Source organism: Watersipora subatra, chromosome 3, assembly GCF_963576615.1.
Source record: "Watersipora subatra chromosome 3, tzWatSuba1.1, whole genome shotgun sequence".
NCBI classification, from domain to species: Eukaryota; Metazoa; Bryozoa; class Gymnolaemata; order Cheilostomatida; family Watersiporidae; genus Watersipora; species Watersipora subatra.
In genome coordinates this window covers 15,653,687-15,673,881 of record NC_088710.1, presented here as the reverse complement: position 1 = coordinate 15,673,881, position 20,195 = coordinate 15,653,687, and the positions used below count along the sequence as shown (strand labels likewise).

At 36.3% G+C, this 20,195-nt stretch overlaps 1 protein-coding gene across 1 annotated transcript; it reads right to left on the bottom strand.

Annotated features, from left to right (window-relative positions):
• Positions 1-53: 53 nt before the first annotated feature.
• On the bottom strand, positions 54-9,094 carry LOC137389639 (gamma-soluble NSF attachment protein-like). Its single transcript, XM_068075701.1, has 10 exons — positions 9,025-9,094; positions 8,815-8,867; positions 8,509-8,576; positions 8,050-8,152; positions 7,113-7,253; positions 6,414-6,480; positions 5,763-5,833; positions 3,342-3,500; positions 611-740; positions 54-511 (listed from the first exon to the last, which is right to left on the bottom strand). Exons 2-10 carry the CDS (start codon positions 8,865-8,867, stop codon positions 371-373), a joined length of 933 nt encoding a protein of 310 aa, XP_067931802.1. The 5' UTR covers positions 9,025-9,094; the 3' UTR covers positions 54-370.
• Positions 9,095-20,195: the final 11,101 nt, after the last annotated feature.

Below are 20,195 nucleotides of genomic sequence, written 5' to 3'. Positions count from 1 at the left end.
CAAAATGGCTGCCGAAGAATGTTGGACAATAATTTATTCACATAAATCTAATTTTTATTTCTATGTTATCTTTTCGGTAAGATATTAGTTGTAGTTTTACATTATCGATGCTACAGAAAATAAAAAATCATTCAAATTAATATAGAAACTTCATCCACAGAACTAAAAAAATATTGAAAAAAATTATATTAGATATTACAAGATCTAGGTGATTACACAGGAATACAATATGAAGACAACAAAAATAGATGACATGCGAGGTATGACTTGACCTGGCTAGAATGACAGATGTTGCCATGGTAGCAATGCTGACTTTCCATAAACAATCCTGTTCACAGTCCACACATTGCTGCTTGGTCAGCAAAGGCCGTCAGCAAAGGCCGTCAGCATACTCATCCTCACTGCTGGCTCCAGCACCTTGTTCCTCAGATGGTGTTGTGCCACTTCCACCATTGTTCATAAATATTCCATCAGGCGGGCTCTCTCGTAGATCTCTTGCAAGTTTGGCAAACTACCAACAAATACAGCACCTGTTAGCCCATCAGAACAGCACTCGTCCCTTCTATTAATACACCAAGTATGATTGCTAGTTAGATGGCTGGAAACTTACATCGTTGTCGAGATATTTAAAAAGGGGATTATTGAGTATTTGAGAAGCCTGTGACTCATCTCCTGTGTTCATGGACTCTAAAAGCTGCTCAGTGATGGCAGCCTCATCTGACTCTCCAAATCCAGGGTAACTAAAATCATATTAGTCTGTCGTTAAACGCCGTCACAACATTGGAGCAGGCATCATGGTCTGATCGTGTAAGCTTTGATCAGAGTTGTCTTTTCAATAATCTTGCTTTGAGGAGATAAAACAGAAATGATTGTACAATTTTAATGAGCATAGGTATGGTTAACAACGGTGTGGGTAACAATGGTGCGGGTAACATCGGTGTGGGTAACAAAGGTGCGGGTAACAACGGTGCGGGTAACATCGGTGCGGGTAACAAAGGTGCGGGTAATAACGGTGCGGGTAACAAAGGTGCGGGTAACAAAGGTGCGGGTAACAAAGGTGCGGGTAACAAAGGTGCGGGTAATAACAGTGCGGGTAACATCGGTGTGGGTAACAACGGTGTGGGTAACAACAGTGAGGGTAACAACGGTGTAGGTAACAACGGTGTGGGTAACATCGGTGTGGGTAACAAAGGTGCGGATAATAACAGTGCGGGTAACATCGGTGTCGGTAACAACGGTGTAGGTAACAACGGTGTAGGTAACAACGGTGCGGGTATCAATGGTGCGGGTAACACTGGTGTGGGTAACAAGGGTGTGGATAACAACGGTGTGAGTAACAATGGCGTAGGTAACAACAACACGGGTAACAACGGGATGGGTAACTGGTAAACAACTGTTTAGTAAAAGAAAAACACTTATGACAGTACAAACACCGCGCAGTCTTTTTACACACCTTGCTTAAAGCAAAGTGAAGTATTTGTACAAACTCCATATTTTCAAAGGGCACCTATAAAGACCTGATATGATTCACCATACAATCAAGCCTCCATTTATGATCACCTTATCGTAATATATGAGTTCTTCAACATAGAACATAAAAATTTGTTAAGACATACGAAATTTGTTTAGATATACAAAATTATCTTCAACATATGATGCCAAAGTTTTTTTTTAGTTTTTTTGTCAAAGTCTGGTGTAACAAGTTAGAACAGTACAAATAAACTGGAGATGCCACGATTCATTATATAAGAGCCGATGCAGATACCAGTTCAACTGTGTAGCGTGGTTGGATTTTTCTATGACAAAAATATGCATCAATTTATTTATTCTTACTTGAAAAAGAAAAATATGTTAACTTAATTTAACAATGTAAAGCTAGTAAATAGAAGTATTACACCACATTTTTTACTTGTGATTGGTCGTGATTTTTTTTCAATGTAATAGGGAATTGTCACACTTATCATTTATATTGGACTAACACAAGGAGATCGTTTCTTGAGTTTTTATCAGTCGAGTTGAAGAAGTTTAAATAAAAGTAAATGACCAGTACCAAAATTAACTAGATATTTACATTTTACTAGTTGAATTCCGGGTGTTGCACGGGTATTAAAAAGTCTTTGCACAGAAAATTTATTTGTATTTAACATATACAACATTTACCATCATAACTTTTAAACTTCATATCATGAGAAAAGTGTTTTGTGCAGTTCAAATAAATTGAGAGAAAAACTAAAACAACTGTAAAGGTGTTTAAATGTGGAATAATTAGCAAGTTATGGCAAGATAAGGTATGATTTGTTACAATGAAAAGAAAAATGATACTGATACAATGAAAACGAACTGAAAACAAACAAAATAAAATTCATGAATGTGTTGAATTAATAATAACAAAAAGTATACTGAAGTGTGTCCATGAAAAAGGTTGCTGTTGCTGCAAAGTTATCTATCAAAATTTTAAATATAACTACACTGGTACCTCAGATAGTCGACACTGGCACAAACGTAAAACTTGAGATATCAAAATTAAATGCACAAGTGAAGCATACGAAAGTACTTTGTCTGACCGAACCGAGAGAATGTAGAGGCAATTTCTAATCGAGAATGTTCTTGTGAGCATTTTTTAGTTGTACAATTTTTAGCGATAGCGCTCTGCAATAACCGAATACTAAACATTGACAATGTGCTGTTACAGTTACACTGTAACGGCACACTTGAAAATTATAAATAAATAAAAATGAATAATGGATTTTGAAACAGTTTTTTAAAAAATCCCAAAAGAAAAACAAACGCAAAAGGTAATACTAATTCATAATAAAATGTACATACTTAGCTTTAATCGCGATAAGGATACCATAGTTGAGCTAAATAAGACAACGGGTCAGCCTTGCGGTTAGGTATTACAATTAGGTATTATTATTAAATTATTATTAAAAACAATTATTATTAGGTTGTTATTACAATCATTGCGAGCTCAAATCTAGTACGGATGGGATTTTCATCGCAAGATTTTAATAGCTGGACACATCACGATGGAACAAAAAGACAAACATAGAGAAATAGCCACCACTTAACATAGAGATTGATAAAAGCTTGCAGTTAATTATATAATATGTTAGTCTGGTAGACTAAGATGCTACTTTCATGATTAGTAGTAGAGCTGCAACCTCTATCTGAAATTTTAAGATTCATTTAAGAAAAGAACTGGCAGATGCAGATCCATGACGTCCATACCGAAAGCTGATATTAATACCAGAATCAAGAAAGTTCTGACTTAAATCATTGAAGTAACTGTCATTTTCTCAGGCCAAAATCTGGAGGCTAGGCGTATCTAACATACTTACGAGTAGCCATTTTTAAATGCTTTATCTGCAGCCACGCAGTCGCCTCTATAGAGGTGAAGCACGACCATGCAGACGACGAGCCTGTGAGTAAGGTCAAATGCTTCAGCCTCTCCATTGTAATTAATCTCTCGTTGTAGAGCAGTCACTGCTTCGTCATGCCTGCAGATGCACAATTCAACTTTTATGTTATCAGTAAGTTTACTTACTGCTTAACAATATTAACTATGGTGAGCTATTTACACACTCTGTTCGTTTCAACTAGGAGACACTGACAATATATGCCAGAGAACGAACCAACAAGCCAGCATATATCACACATGGCAAATACCTGCCATGCCAGAGAAAGAACCAACAAGACAGCATATAACACACATAACGAATACCTGCTATGCCAGAGAAGGAACTACATGTAACAAGACAGCATATATCTGACATGGGCAACACCTTCCATGCTACAGAAGGAACCAAAAAAAGAACATACATCAGACATGGGTAGCAATGCCATGCTAGAGAATAAAACAACAAGACAGTAGATATCAGATATGGGTAACAACCTTTATGCCAGTGCAGATACCAGCAGTATTGCAAATGGCAGCCATGAGCAAAAGTCCCATACCAGAAAAAAAACCAACAGTAAAGAACGCAACAGACAGGGGCAACAACTCTCAGGCCCGTGAAAGAAACGAGTTATCTTTCTAATAGAAGCCACCTAAATAAGCATTATGAAAGTGCCACTTAACGAAAGCCCTTCGGCTAACAAGCACAAATTGGCACTTCCCCTTTGTAGTACAAATGATGAGCAAGACAAATCTATTTAGTTTGAAAGATACATGGATGCCTGAACTCTACCGTACAGAGAAAGCAATATGCTGCTGCCGTGTCTAGACTGACAACTACAGTTACACCCCAACAATTTCAATATTTGCTTCATATGTCAAAGCAAGCATATTTTAGAGTAAGTATTCTTATAAGAATCCATTGTATTTTGTTTAATTCACTCCAAAACCAAAATTATTGATAAATACTTCAAGCAATTACATATATATAGGTTTAAAACGATTTAATTAGATAAACTCGGGTAAATAAACTAAATGTAAAAACTTCAACTATATGCAGAAACTAAATTAATAAAAAATTTTCAGTAAGTTTTTATTGTTAGCTTGTCTTAGAGACGTGGTGTCGGTTTGATGGTGAAAGTGAGTTATAGAAATACAGAGATATAGTTTAAATTAATCTAATATAATATTTTTATTATAGTTACCGTGAAACCTCTAATTGAATGCCACCTTTATTTGAACGCCACCTCTACTTGACCGCCACTATGAGAGAAGGGTTGACAAATAGAGCGCCATGGCATTCAATTAGAGATCTTACGGCACATTTATTTTCAATGCCTATCAGTTTTCTATACTTTTACTTAAAAACTGTTTCTCAAGAAATCTTTGAAAGCATATGTTGGTAATTATTTCAAATTTCAAGACAAATATGAGTTTACATGTTAAACTCCTTATGTAAAGGTGATCGTAAATCAGAATACGACTCTGGTTGGTTTCCATAATGCGCTTCTGTATCACATCATAATACATGTACATGTATAAGGTTTAACAGTGTATAAATTCGTTGCAAGTTTTACGTAAGCGTTTTAAGTTTTACTGATATTGCAGAGCTGATATTTGGTACAGAGCTGACTAAATATCCTGCATTACATTCCTTAGTAGTAAAGATCATTCTCAGTGTTGAAATAGGTTCTCTCCATACATATACATGTACTTGCTCACAGCAAGGAAATGCTAACATAAACCGCAAGCAAACAATGCTTCCATCAACAGTTTACAGAGTTTTATAGAATTATTAGATAAAATAATACATTCCAGGTATACAAGTTTCATAAGCATTCTACAACTAGTAATAAGACGATAATTTCAGGTCGCTGTTTAGAAGTTATGTATCTTTATTCATTTCCCTCGTTAGACTCCGTACATAAAATAGTGTAAACTGCGAGGACCCATGGAGCAGAATACACAGACTCTGCCTAATGACCAGGATGATGAGCTCATGAAAAGCAGCTGAGTGCGAGAGCCTGACATGACATACATCCATAGGGTGTTATTTAGACGTTCATGTATACACCACAGATATAAAGATATTAGCCATAATGCATCCTTAGTCACACCCGTGTTGCCTCCTAAGAGGGATGAATAGTTAACTACTAGACCAACCTATAGCTACTATTAGATAGATTCATTTACCAATCAAATACTACTTGGAGTGTTTTGGTCTAGAAGGACAAGTGGTTGTATTACTAGTATTGCTAAGGACAAGTGGTTGTATTACTAGTATTGCTAAGGACAAGTAAAATTCTGGTGACATAAACACATTCAGCAAAAATGAAAACAAAAAAATTCTCTATGGGAAACCTACTTCTTGTGACGGATTAGAAGCCTCGGGGCAGAACGAACAGCATCAGCCGCTCTTCTGAAATTGCCCTCATTCTAAAAGAAAGATGATCAAACTAGCCTGAGTTCTTACCAGAACAGCAGGTGTATCACAATAATTATATACCACAAGAATATACGAGCCTTCTTCCTCAAAGGCTTCAAAGTTTTGTGTGAGTTGAAAGGGAATATTAATTGAAATGACAAAAACTCAAGCAAACAGAAGAGCATATGCAAAAAACAAATTTGAACAAAACGCGATAATATATCTAGCCAATTGAATCGCTTTGCTACCGATACATGAATGAACTACATGTATGATGAATTATAGCAAAGTAGAATAAAGAGTGGAATTATATGGTTCTATGTAAAGGTGAGTCTTAGGGCAGAGATGGTCGAGATTCAGCAGTCAAACAGTTCACGCCTTTGTGCACCCTCTACACTACAAGCATTTAATAGAGTCTTTCAACTCCAATTTACAGAAAATTGAGACAAGCTTGAGTATTTTTGTATTTTTTGGTATGAAGGTCTGTCCGCTGTAACATATTTACAGACATACTGTATTTTGAGCAAATATTCAAAGAGATGTGATGCTGGTGTTACCTTTGTATCCAAGATGAGAATGCAAATGTCTTACCTCATATATCTGTCCAGCTCTCAAGTACATGCTCACCGCCCTATCAGGCAGCTCCCCCTCTACCATTCTGCAACGATGTTATGGATGATCAATTCCCTTATCGTAACTGTGTGATTACTCTACAGATATCTTGTCCAAGTGATAAGATTATTTGGGTTTGGAATGAATCATCTAACGACGATTAGTTTAAAACTGATGTAATGAAAAAGATGAAAATACGAGAACTTAAAACAAATACTTTTATTTGAAAAACAAATTAAAATAGCGGAAATTTTATTGGATTAAATGTTAATTCAGGTAAATTTTGTGCATAAAAAATACTCACCAAATAAAAAAGAAGATAAGCATTCAACAACACAATATAAAAAACAATATATATTGTGAGCTCAAATTTTTAGATAAGGTACCAGCCATCATAGAAATTCTAAAATAACATCATGGTCTTCCCACTAGAAACAGTCAAAAATCTTTTTTGGAAAGCACAATTACACATAGAGGAGAGTACATTATAAGGTCTTAGGCAATAACAATAAAAATGAAGGTAGTTGAAATAAAGAAACTGCCACAGTAGATAGACCAATCGTATATCTAGACCAACCGGCGTTAGATCAATCATAATATTAGATGAGTTAGTTTTGAGGAATCGGTATTTGACTAATCAAAGACAGCCCAATTGTCCAGGACCATTTATCTACATACTTTGCAGCTCTGAGAAGAGCAAGGGCGGCTGTATCCGGGGTGCCATTCTCCAAAAACATGTTACATGCTCTTTCAACCAGCTTACTAGTTTGCAATAAGTCTTGCATGTCCTTGGCTACAAATGCTGCCTGCTCAAATGACCTACAATATAAGCTAAACCGTTCAGAACATCTATTGACACACAGTAGGTAACCTTGGCCATAACCGATAAGTAACTTTCGTCGAAAAATAAGGAATACTTGGGCATAGCAAATGAGTAACCGACAGGCCATGATTTCAAGACAAAAAGGGAAGGTGTTGAACTTAATACAAAATGTTCAACGTACTAGGAAGTGTTCAAATTACTAAAAACTGTTCAACTTTTCTAGTGTTCAACTAGCTAAAAGGTGTTCAGCTTACTAGAAGGTGTTCAACTTACTCGCAGGTGTTCAACTTACTAGGTGTTCAATTTACTAGAAGGTGTTCAACTTACTAGAAGGTGTTCAACTTACTAGAAGGTGTTCAACTTACTAGAAGGTGTTCAACTTACTCGCAGGTGTTCAACTTACTAGGTGTTCAATTTACTAGAAGGTGTTCAACTTACTAGAAGGTGTTCAACTTACTAGGTGTTCAACTTACTAAGTGTTCAACTTACTAGAAGGTGTTCAACTTACTAGGTGTTCAACTTACTAGAAGGTGTTCAACTTACTAGGTGTTCAACTTACTAAGTGTTCAACTTACTAGAAGGTGTTCAACTTACTAGGTGTTCAACTTACTAAGTGTTCAACTTACTAGAAGGTGTTCAACTACTAGAATGTGTTCAACTTAAAAGGTGTTCAACTTACTAGAAGGTGTTCAACTCACTAGAAAGTGTTCAACTACTCTTTAAAAAGCAATTGAAGTCAACTAACTTGGGAAGGAAAAAATCACGATAGAAGAGTGAAATGCAAATACACACTTGGCAGCATGAAAGAGTTGTCTGCACTGAAGCTGGTGTTCAGCTGCCTCTTCATATGCCGATTTCGCTTTGTCCAGGGCCTTAGCATTCTTGAAGGCAATAGCTTTAACAGAGAAGTAAGCAACACTGTACATTGATTATATCTTTTCATTGTGATCACCAATTCCATCTTATGAGCTATCATACGCCAATCTATCTGTTACAAGCTGAAACCACAAAACTATGCTTGACTATGCTGATGGCATGATAACTGTGATGACATCATAGAGCATCAGTGGTGTTAAAAAAGGAAAATTCATAACACAAGAGTGACATCAGAGTGCATAAACAATGTCATATTGCGAACATGATGTCATAATATACCAAAAATGGTTACAGAGCAGTCATAAGAACACAGAACATCAGCTAGTTCATAATGCATAGATGACATCTCAGAATTAGTTAGGTTATAGGCCCTACCTGCTTTTGTGTATTCCGATGCGGCCCCATCTGGGTCAGCCTTCCACTTGATGAAACTGGTTTTCATACTGCAATAAGATATGTAAGAAACATGCATGAAATCCACCTGAAGCAGCCAGTTTTACCAGATAGTTATATGATCATGAGAGAATGTGCCTCTTTCTAAACTTGTTCTATTTATCAGCTTAACAAAATCTGATAAATGTTTGTCTTTATCCTATCAAGTTTGCATATACATGTAATATAATACTGTTACTCATCTAAACACACTTATCGAAATATTTGTTCATTTTCATTGTTACTGACCATTTTTCAGCCGCCTGAATGTGCTTCATGCCTTCTGCCAATTTGGCATCCATCTAAAATGCAAATACAGTTGAAATTCCATTACTGTAAATAATCAATATACATGTGCATGAATAAATAGATTTTGGCTGAGTGAAGCCATACTATAGCTAAAATTTATTGTCGACATCATATTGTATGAATTCATATGATGAAGTGAGAAACACATACTTTAGGTAACTAGTTTTTTTCCAAGAGACTTGCACTGCTACTCTCCATTCAGTAAAACTTCCTAAAACATACAGAACAGTAGACTTTTACTGGCTCTACAGGTCTTCAACAGTTGATGACGACATACTTGTAGTTTGAAAGAAAGAAAATATAGAAGGATCAAATGTAAACCACAACACACAGCTGACATTGCTGGAAAATTTATGAAACAAGTGACGTGGCAACCTTTCGGACACCATATGCAAAATACAAATAGCTTTGACTGTCTTTGGGTTATGTCAAAATTCAGAAAAGTTTCAGCATAGTCTTACAGGTGTTTGTTCCAAATGAAGTAAATGATGATAGTTGCTGATGATATATTGATATATTTAAAAAGAGAGAAGTCATAAAAACTATTTTCGTTTAATAGGTAAACACATTCCAGTATTGAGGACCAAGTTAAAATTACTTGCATGTTTGTAGCACCTTGATACTCATTCTAGAAGAATGATGTGACAATGGTAATGATTACCATCACTAATAATATAAGTTCATATGGTGGCATGTAGATCAAGTGACATACTATGACCTTAAAAGGTTGAACATTTATGTTGCCAAAAATAATAAACGGCAGAATAAACATGGGAAATATTTTCAGTCTTTGTTTAGTTATGGATGAACAGACTTTTAAAAAAGTCCTATCTATTGCACTCTATTATCTTAGCGTCCTAAGCAAAAGCCCGCGGTATACAAAAACTCGATCATGTTTTTGTTTAACAATAATAATGACATAACATCAGACTAATAATTTTATACTATTGTGCGATGCACTACATAGATCTTTTTAGAATAGGTTTGCATGGCAATCATAGGTGTTTCTGAAAAATTGTCACCACTGCGAACTCTGTTGACATGTCAGCTTTTAGCATCGGAATAAATTATTATTAAGTGCTTTTCAGTGGTAAAAAAATAACATTTCGTGGCTTGAAACAGTATTTTTATCCACTAAATTTACATTGAACTTCAGCCAATAAAATAACGAATGTCTCATGAAAATGAATCTATATCACAAAACACTAAGAACGTAAAAGGATATATTTCATGACAACTGAATAGGTTTAGCCTAATGTTTGACAATTAGTCATATTTACATGTAGACCTGAAAACACTTGGTAGCTTGTTTCATGGTGGTTTCTCTATAATATTGGATATTGCTTAAATAAACTACTATCTTAGGATTTGTAAAAGTATAAAAACTTTAAATACAGGTGTGGCCCATGTAAAATACATGCACGTGAACAATATAATTAGTGTGACTTATGTAATTCTATAATACATTTTGGAAATCTTCCTAAGGTTTAATATATGGAGAGTTGACAAAGACAAGAACACTGGTGCACGAAGATTTATCCAATTCACTCAGAATCTGATGCAATTATAGTACATTATCCTACAATCATAGTTATTAATAAGATACTCAAAACTTATTGCACAAAGTTATGTGAGGATATTTTTTAAACAAAGCATTTCAGACTACATCAGATTCACTCATTGTTTTTCATTATAGCTTGTGCATTAGTTTTACCTACATTTGAACTCTATCAGCATTATACTCCATGAAAATTTGTGATTACTTAGAGTGAGGCATAGTGCTAAGATACAATATTTTAAACTAAGCTTTTACGAACAATGATAATTTTAAAAAGCGGAAGCGAGTAAATCATGGTGTAAAATGCCTAAGACATTAATAAGAATTTCGATGAATGTTTCACGTGGTGCCAAGTAATATGTCAACTACAGAGTTTTAAGCTAAATTACATAATTCGTTAAAAATTCTGCTACTTGATATTTCATGAAGAGAAAAATGGATGTTGTGAAGATTTTGTATTATAGCTTATTCAGCCAATTGTTGTTTTTAGAGTAATATTTAGTGAAATATTGTAAAAGAGTAATTCCATTTTTATAGAAGATTTTTAGGCAATTTTAAATTAACACATGCTCTGCAGATATGTATAGACTGTTAAAGGCTTGGACAAATTGGAGATGTAGCATCAAGGCAATAATTAAAAAACTGCATCTTCATTGTGAAAATTGTTTTTGTCAGCTCTTATTTATCTCTTAAATTACAATTTAAGGAAACTGCATCTTTATTGTAACAACTAGTTGAATGCTGGGCATTGCCCGGGTAATAAAAGAGTCTTACAACAGAAAATTTATTTTCCTTTAACATATACAACTTTGACCATTCTAAGTTTTAAACTTCATATCATGAGAAGAGTGTTGTTTGCGAAGTTCAAATGAATTAAGAGAAAAAATAAAACAACTGTAAAGGTTTTCAAGCTTTTTCAAACAGCTGTAACTTTTAAATTTTATATCATGAAAAACGTGTTTTGTTGAAATAAATTAGGAGGAAAAATAAAATTGTAAAAGTGTTTAAATTTAAATGTGAAATCATCAGCAAGTAATGGCTAAATATTGTCCGTTTTGGTACGATTACAATAAAAAATTATTTGGTATACAATGATATGATTTTAGTTCGTTTCAGTGTTGGCATCATAAGGTGAAAATATTGTATAGAGTGGTATAGAAACCCATAGTAATATTCAAATGCAAACACCTCCCGGTAAAAATCATTCAAATCATCACCATTAAAAAGTTGTAACAAAACAATATGTTAATCTTAGTAACTACAGTTACCTACAATAACTTTAGTGTATTTAGTGGTTAAGATCTGTAAGAAGATGTAACAGTACCATGTATTATGTGCAGTACGTACCGCAGGGATTTCTTATCTTCGAGACAGACGTATAACATAAACGCTGAATCTAACTTAAATGAATTTAGCCTACCAAACACATACTTGCATCAAGTTTTAGTATTTTACTAAACTTTTAAATTTTAATTATAATGTTATCACTTATCTGTTTGCGAATCTGTTTTACCATAACGAGTAATGCTGAACTGAGATAGCGAGCAGCATATGTGAGAGGCGTTGTGGGAGGGATTTCTGTGAATAGCATATCGACATTTTTGTTATTTCGACGTAATCAGTACAATCACCAAATTTGAATTTTGAAAAAAAATTGTGTTGGTGTTATGTGGGAAAAAACAAATTCGCTTTAATATGGTGAGGACGAAAAAGCTTCGCGTTTCATAGTTAGGCAAAAAATATCGTATAACAGGGGCATCGTAACCCGTGGGCACAATGTATCAATAAATATGTCATTTAGCAGGTGAAATCGGGAAACGGGTGGATAGTATATGGTAAGAGCAATGGAATTGTAAAAACTGTGTAGCCTTGTGGTTAAATCTGCGTTTAGATACTCGTGGTGCGTTGGAAACTTGTAGTTGCAAGTGAGTTCAAATCCAGCACGAAGCGAGCTTTTCATTCAAAGACTTTAGGAGCTATAGCTGGACAGACAGGAAACAACAGACGACAAACTTGGAGACATATACAGAGTTTTTGTCAATTCTTATTTCTACATTGTTTGACACACCTATTTCATGGTACAGGCACTTGATCAGATGTTAAAATGTGAGACAAAAGGTTAATCAAACGTTTTCAGAATGCTGCTGGAATTGCTGTGAATTCTGCTACATAGACAAAACGCCGACACTGCCCAAAAAAACTGTAGGCATACATTTAACAACACTACCGCAAAGAACAAACAGCTTGATATGACATTTCTACAGCCTGGCTCGGTCACAATTTAACAAACTGGTGCCTAGCTGTAACTAGATAGACTTCAGTTCTACCTGATCGCATCAGAAAGACTCGTCTACTAGAATGGACCAAACAAGATAGCCATTTTTAAGATGCATTAAAGGAGCAAAAAATTTCAAAAGCTCTAAACTTTAAATAAGAAGTTTAGAAGTGTACATATCAATGCGATTGAGAAGTTCGATCAAGCTGGCTGCAAAACCTCAAACAAATAGTAAAGAGACACCAGGAGTTATGAACAAAGCAAGAATTCAAGCTTATTGACAATAAACGCATAACTTTGGATAGCATAGCCAAAGAAGGAAGTCATGGAAACATGTGTGATGAGCTCATAATGCATGTATTGCTGTTGAACATTATTGATAACCAGCTAGGAAGAAAGCTTTTGATGAGATATGGTTTGATTTTGGAAACAGTAAATATGTGGAAGATCTTCAATCAGAGTTCCAAAAGCAAATTGAATAAGAGTACAAAGAGAAAAACTTAAAACAGGAACTGTAACATCAAATAAAAAACAATCAGTTCGAATTTTGTAAAGTATAGGAGTTGACATACTTTGAAATATGCAATTGAATAAATGCAAAGAGCAACCATTTTAAATCAGTTTACAGGACAAAAAAGCAATACATAAATACAATGACTGGTCAATTGTTCAAAATATTAGACAGTAAACCAGTGGTGTGTTTTCAAATGATCAGAAAAAATATGAACATTTCTTTTGTTACTGCAACAAAAACAGACACTAGTTTTGAACAGCGCAAATGATGACTGATGGGAATAGCCTCCTGCTTCCTAAGCACAAAGAAATTGCCCGCTTACAGTTATATGATGGAACATGAAGCAAACCAAGGAAAAGTGTGAGGATATCCTCCAAGGCCATTATTTTAAGTTCTGCTACTGTCATTGAACGTATGCTAGGACCTAGGCCTACTATCACTTAACGAGGAATGGGTGAACACTATCTTTCTTGATGATTGCACTGAAATCAATAACATTCGAAAAAGACATTGTCAAGACAATATACCTTCCTAGAACGCACAGAGTTCAAGTAGATCCAACTGTTAAACCCGATTCAATCAGAACTGAAATCAGTACTTTTCAATGGGACGGCCCTCATAGACAAGCTTCAATCATACGCTGAGACAAAAGTAAACAATTCTACTCCTTGAATCAGTAATTCAGATTGGAAGACGACGGTTGACGATGACATACTAGTGGTCTGAAAGAAAGAAATTATAGAAGGATCAAATGTAAACCACAACACACAGCTGACATTGCTGGAAAATTTATGAAACAAGTGGCATGGCAACCTTTCGGACACCATATGCAAAATGCAAATAGCTTTGACTGTCTTTGGGTTATGACAAAATTCAGAAAAGTTTCAACGTAGACTTACAGGTGTTTGTTCCAAATGAAGTAAATAATGATAGTTGCTGATGATATATTAATATAATTAAAAAGAGAGAAGTCATGGAAACAATTTTGAGTCATGATATGCATCTGAAAAAGCTATTAAAAACAATGAGGAAACAAATCTGAAACTCAAAGAAGCACATACCAACTTGGCGTCAGTTACGGTAATTCCTTTTAGTGGAGCAGCAGCCTACCATAAAGTGCTCAAAAAAAGTGATTTATTTTATATTAGGATGGACAATATGCTGAAATAATGTTCTAGACCAGAAATTTATGCTGATTCTGAATATCTAGTTTCTACACTTCTAAACTAGCCACCAGACTAATTATAATGTATTACGTGATACAATAAATTAATAATATAATTTTTATAATTTACAAGTTCGACCAGTACAGAGCGGAACTGTGATACATCAAACTAGATCCAAATTTGTAGCTAATTTCAAATATCATATTTTGAGATTTCAAAAACGGATGGATTTAAATTTATATTACATAATATTATTATGTAAGTTATATGCATAACTTGAAGTATGTATTAAATATAATTGTGAATACCACTCAATTCCATGTGTTTTTGGACCAAAATTTGGAGCTTGTTCCGAGGATGTAATTGACAATTCTCTCAACTTACCACAACATTTTCATAATGTATTATGTAATACATGAATTTAATGATATAATTTCAAATTTCGCCAGTTTATCATTTTGAGAAGGCAAAGAGGTTGCAATACATCAATCAAGATCAGAATTTGTAGCATATTTTAGATTTAATATTTATATCTTTCCAAGTTGCATAGAGTTTAACATATACACAATATTATATAACCATTTATTTGGATGAACATCCTGTCTTACAGCGACATAAAATGTCTTTCATCACACCAGAAGGCGATGGGTCTGTGTCATCCATGTGATTTTGAGATTTCCATTATACAAAGTCCAGCCATGATTAGTGGGTAGGGGTGGATCAATTGTTGGCTGCACAGCTCTACGCCATATGGCTGCTTGGTAACCAGCTCTCATTACATGCAGCCTCAATTCATCTTGGGTTGGATGAAGGTTAGCTTGGGAAATCCTTGAGGGAGAGCAATAAACCAAATATCTTGCTTCATTGACCTTTTCAGTTGTGTCAATATTATAAAGCCTGCATATGAGTTTCTCTATAGAGTGCTGAGTATCATCACTTACCTCAAACTCCAAGCCCAAAGAGCTTAATACATTGATGAACTCAGGGTTCTGATTGAGAAAATTCAGAAAGGATTTCTTTCCCTTTGAATAAAATGCGCTGATACTATCACAACCGCTGAGTGCATGTAGACCCAGAAGTGCCTGGTAGTAGGGCGGTGTTAGAATACCTGATACATTTCCAATGTGTATGTATCGCATTCGTTCTTTCTTCCCACAGAAGTAGTACAATTGATCTGATGGAAGCTCATGTACGCAAGATATACGAATCATAAACACATCTGTATCTTGACACTTTATCATCACCGTACAGTTCGATCCTTTGTCTTCCATGATGGACATTATATGTGCTATCATTCTTGTGTCAGCTTCCTCATGATCTGATGCTAGACTCACTATATTTTTGTTAACTGGTTTTCCCATCAATTTGAAAACTGATTTTGTTGCACTTGGAAGAAAATGCTATGTATGCATCAAGATCCTGTTTGATCTGTGCACTGCTCCTCTTTACTCAAGAATGGCATAAAGTATTTCCGGTACGTTTCATTGTATGGATCTGATTCTCTGAAAGCATCAATATAAAAAGCAATGAAAAACTTTCACCAATGACCACAAAAAGCCCAGAATAATCAGTCTATTTGGCAAGGTAATGTGCCATTGCTAGATAGCTCTATTCTAAGATAATATAAGATATACAGTATATGTTCAAGTTAGATTGATTGCAGACAAACAAAATGGCTTACCTTTGTACGGCTGGCTGTGTTGTCCTAGTGTCTTGGCGGATGAATTCTCTGAAACATACTTTGTGATATCTCACTTCCATAGCTACCAAGTCAGGGTCCTGACCAATTAAATCCAATACCTTTTGTCCATCTGGCCGTCTTCTGGCGGAGTCAATCAGCAATCCTATAAAAAAGTGAATGCCAAAAATTTATGTTGTTTGGTTACTTTGGAAGTAATAGAGGGCTGAGTAGGTCGTCATAATTATGCAGCTTATTAGTAACAAGACTTGATGCATCACCTGCTGTCAAGGTTTGTGCTTTGACTAGCGTATCTCTTACAGTTTTCTTTCCCGATTTCTTCAACCATTTATCTTCTGACATGATGTACAACTGAGGTAAAAGAGGACCAGTTCCTCTAACAGTGCCAAATGACCTTGTTTTTTTTGTGGTTGTCTAGAATAAACCCATGACACAAATAATCAGTCATTGTAACAGTGCATGACTATAACATGGACGGAAGTCACCAACATACCTGCCAACTCTCACGCATTGGGCGTGAGACTCACGCAATCACCCCAAAAAAAAATGAAAATACGTGAGATTTTTGCCCCAATTTCCACAATTTTACACATACTATCATTGATACATCAATTGCCCCAAAACCAAATCTCACGCATTGCCCCATTCTTGGGTTGGCAGGCCTGGTCACCAAACACCATGTAGACTTTCAAATAAGTTAACACAAATGGGGCACAAATGACATTGCTCTGCTCTTACTAAACTTGTAAAACAATGTGAACATAGAGATTTATTAATGATAAATATATAATTTATGTGTATCACAATGGCAATAAAAACAATGAGGAGCAACACTATTCAGTGCCCAGTGGTGAAATGGATTGACACCACAGTACCCACCTCTTCAGAGCTGACAGTATCCTCTGCTGATTTCCTCTTCGTATGTCTGGCCTCAGCTCTTTCCAAGAGTAACTTATTGCAGTATTTTTTGTGGCATGCATAGTGACAGACAAGGTTTGTGTGTGAGTCATGTTCAAGAATGTTTGCTGCAATTACTATGTTAAGTTCATCATCCAACTCGGTTCACTTCTGTGTGTACCCCTGAGCAGTTTTTCACTGCTGTGCTGTGACTCTAACCAAGGTTTCCCCACAATTTTTCCAAACAATGGAAGACACAATCCTTATCCTCCATGCTTTTTTAACTCTTAAATGTGAAAACTTGACTCATAGCAGTAATTTCAAACGGAAAAATACCAATTTTCCGAAATTTTAGGAGTTGTCCTCTCTCAAAATAAAATCGTCCTAGAACTTCTAAATGTGACCAGTTATAGGTGTAGAAACTATATAATTGAACTCAGCATAAAATTCTGGCCAAGAATCTGATCTTACTTTATTCTCCATATTTATATAAATAAGAGTGAAAGATAGCTCTAGGCTGCTTCTCCACTATTTGGTTGAATAATCTTGAAAGATGTTCTGAAGAAGCATTCTTGCAAATATGAAGCAATAAATTGCATACATCTTGAAGCAATCAAAGATACTGATATTGCAACAGCATTTCAAAGGCATATTAAATATTTGCCAGTTTTTACTAAATGCTCAACTGAAAAAGATGCCACTAAAAAAACTGATTATAGCCAAAAAGAAGAATACTAGTAAAAGGAAAACTAAGAGAAAGCACTTGAAACATATATAACCCGCTTAATTCAATAGCTCTTCAAATGCTTTAAAATGAACCATCCATCTTGTTACTGTACAGCGCAATGTGTGGCGGCAGAAGACAGACGGGCCAAAGGACGAGAAGAGCCAACAGGCAAGACCGCCAGGCCAACATGAGAAGACCGACCCAACCATAATGAAAGAGATCGAAGAAGAGACTGAGCCAGCCCTCGATTTGACCAAAAGTATAATAGGCCTCAGTAGGGCCACTGAGTAGGCCTCTGTGGTGGAGAAGCTCTGGAGGAACACATCTCACACTCGTCTTGGGATATCCCGATCTAAGTCAGCCGTATATATTACATAAGGATGCAATCAAATACGGGATAGGAACAGTACTGTACCATGTCAGGACAGTGCAGAAACGGTTAATTGCATACTTCAGCAAGACCCTGACACTTGCTGAGAGTAACTGCTGTGTTACACGGAGAGAGTTGCTGGCCGTAGTCAGAGATGTAAGGTAGCAAATACAGAGACACTGTTTACCATGTAAATGAGGCTAAGTGGTCGATCTTCCTGAAGATCAGAAGGTGGCCTCGTGGACTCCCCATGAAGCCCTGTACCCCCACTATGTCTACAGCTTGCTGACTCCAAAAGGACATGGCAGTCAAGCCAGTTAAGCCAGTCAGGCAAGGCAGGCACGAGCCAGAGAGGACCTGAGGAAAAGGCCAGCCGAATTGCCGCAGCCAGAGCCAACTTGGCCGCCTTCCTCTAGAGCAAGACCCTGGAGTTCCTGAGCGACTGACTCGGCAAGTAGATGAACCAGCCACTACCAGATAAGCAACCACAGTCTTCCTCCCTTAACCTCCAGAGCCTCCTCAGGACAAACTGGCCTGGATGCCGAGGTGCCAGCCTGTGAACCAACTCTTAGGAACGATGAGAACAGCCGATGATGAACGATGATGAACCAAACACCAGGAACGATGAGCCAGACAGCTCCTAAAAACAATCGATATTGGCAGGAGCTGGCCCAGTGACTTAGAGCCAGAAGACCCGGACTGAGCCTTTGCGGAACAGGAGGTCAGTTGCATCAAATACGAAATGAGGCAACATCAATTCTGGGCCCAGTTGATCTCTCCTCCCAGGTATGAGTTAGGGGCCCCATGACATCTATTGAGAAGAAAGCGTGTGGTAGCAGGAAACAGGCGGCCCGGGGCCATAAAGAGCCAGCATCGCGAGACCATCGGGCTGACAAGGAGACCAACTCGACTCCTCCAAGATGCAAGAGACTAAAGAAGAGACCGAGCTGACCCTCAATTTTGCCAGAAGTAAGGCCCTTGGTAGGAACACTGGGTCGGCCTCTGCAGTCAAGGGGTGGTGTAGCCTTTCACACAAAAATAAATAAGCGCAGAGCACCTGACAGTTGCATACCGTGCAGTTGATTGTTGCTTATTGCATACTTTGAACTGTATTATTTATATATTGAGAAATATATATATCGCCTGTTTTATTGAAGTGGTTTGGCTGTTGGTGGAATAGAGTCGCAGCGGTTTCTTTTACAAATGCTACCACTGAAGAGCATAGATCAGCACCCATATTATATAATAAACCAGAGTCTTTTACCTCATGTACTTCCACAGAGCGTAAGAAAACAACCCACGAATAGAGCTCAACAAGTTAGCAATTATATTTGCAACGCAAAACTTGGACTAGTATGCCTTTGGAAATCCAAGTCAGCAGCTCAGATCATCAACCAATGATATTAAATGAACAAGCCTTTTCTAAAAGTTCAGAAATGGCTTTAACTTATGCTATAAGCATTAGAAAGATGTTTGTAATAGCATGTTTTCTGAAAACAACATACCAATCTAAAAAATTAAATTTACCAGAAGCACAGGTTTTCTAAATACAGATCTTACTCTTCGATCTTGATATCGCCTATCCATGTCAGAATCGTCCTGTGAGCAATGATACACACGATAAAATCAAGCCAACTATGTATAAACAATTATTGTCAACTAGATTCTCAAGCAACTACTTTTTGGAAAATCTGCTACTACTATTACTAAAAATGTATTTGCCACAGAATAGTTATCAATGATCAACGTACACCGATTACTACCAGTAAACATTTGATCTATAAGCTACAATTAACAAGGTATATTGAAAAACGGTAAATAACATAACTAGTAGAACATAACAATTCATAAGAAATTCTTCATTCCTTCAGAGCAAGTAAAAATCAATTTGGCTGCTTTATCGTAGCCCTAAGTAGCACTGTCCAGTTGCTCGCCACGGCATTTCGGTAAATAGGTTCGCTTTCATATTACACGACGATAGGGCGAAAAGACGCGACCAGTCGACGAAATCCTTTACTCGTATCGTTGTCGTATCGCTGAAGACAATTGGGGCGGAGGCTTATCAAAATCAGCGAATTGAGCGAGCAAACAGACTCAGCCTTAGATTTATCTTAC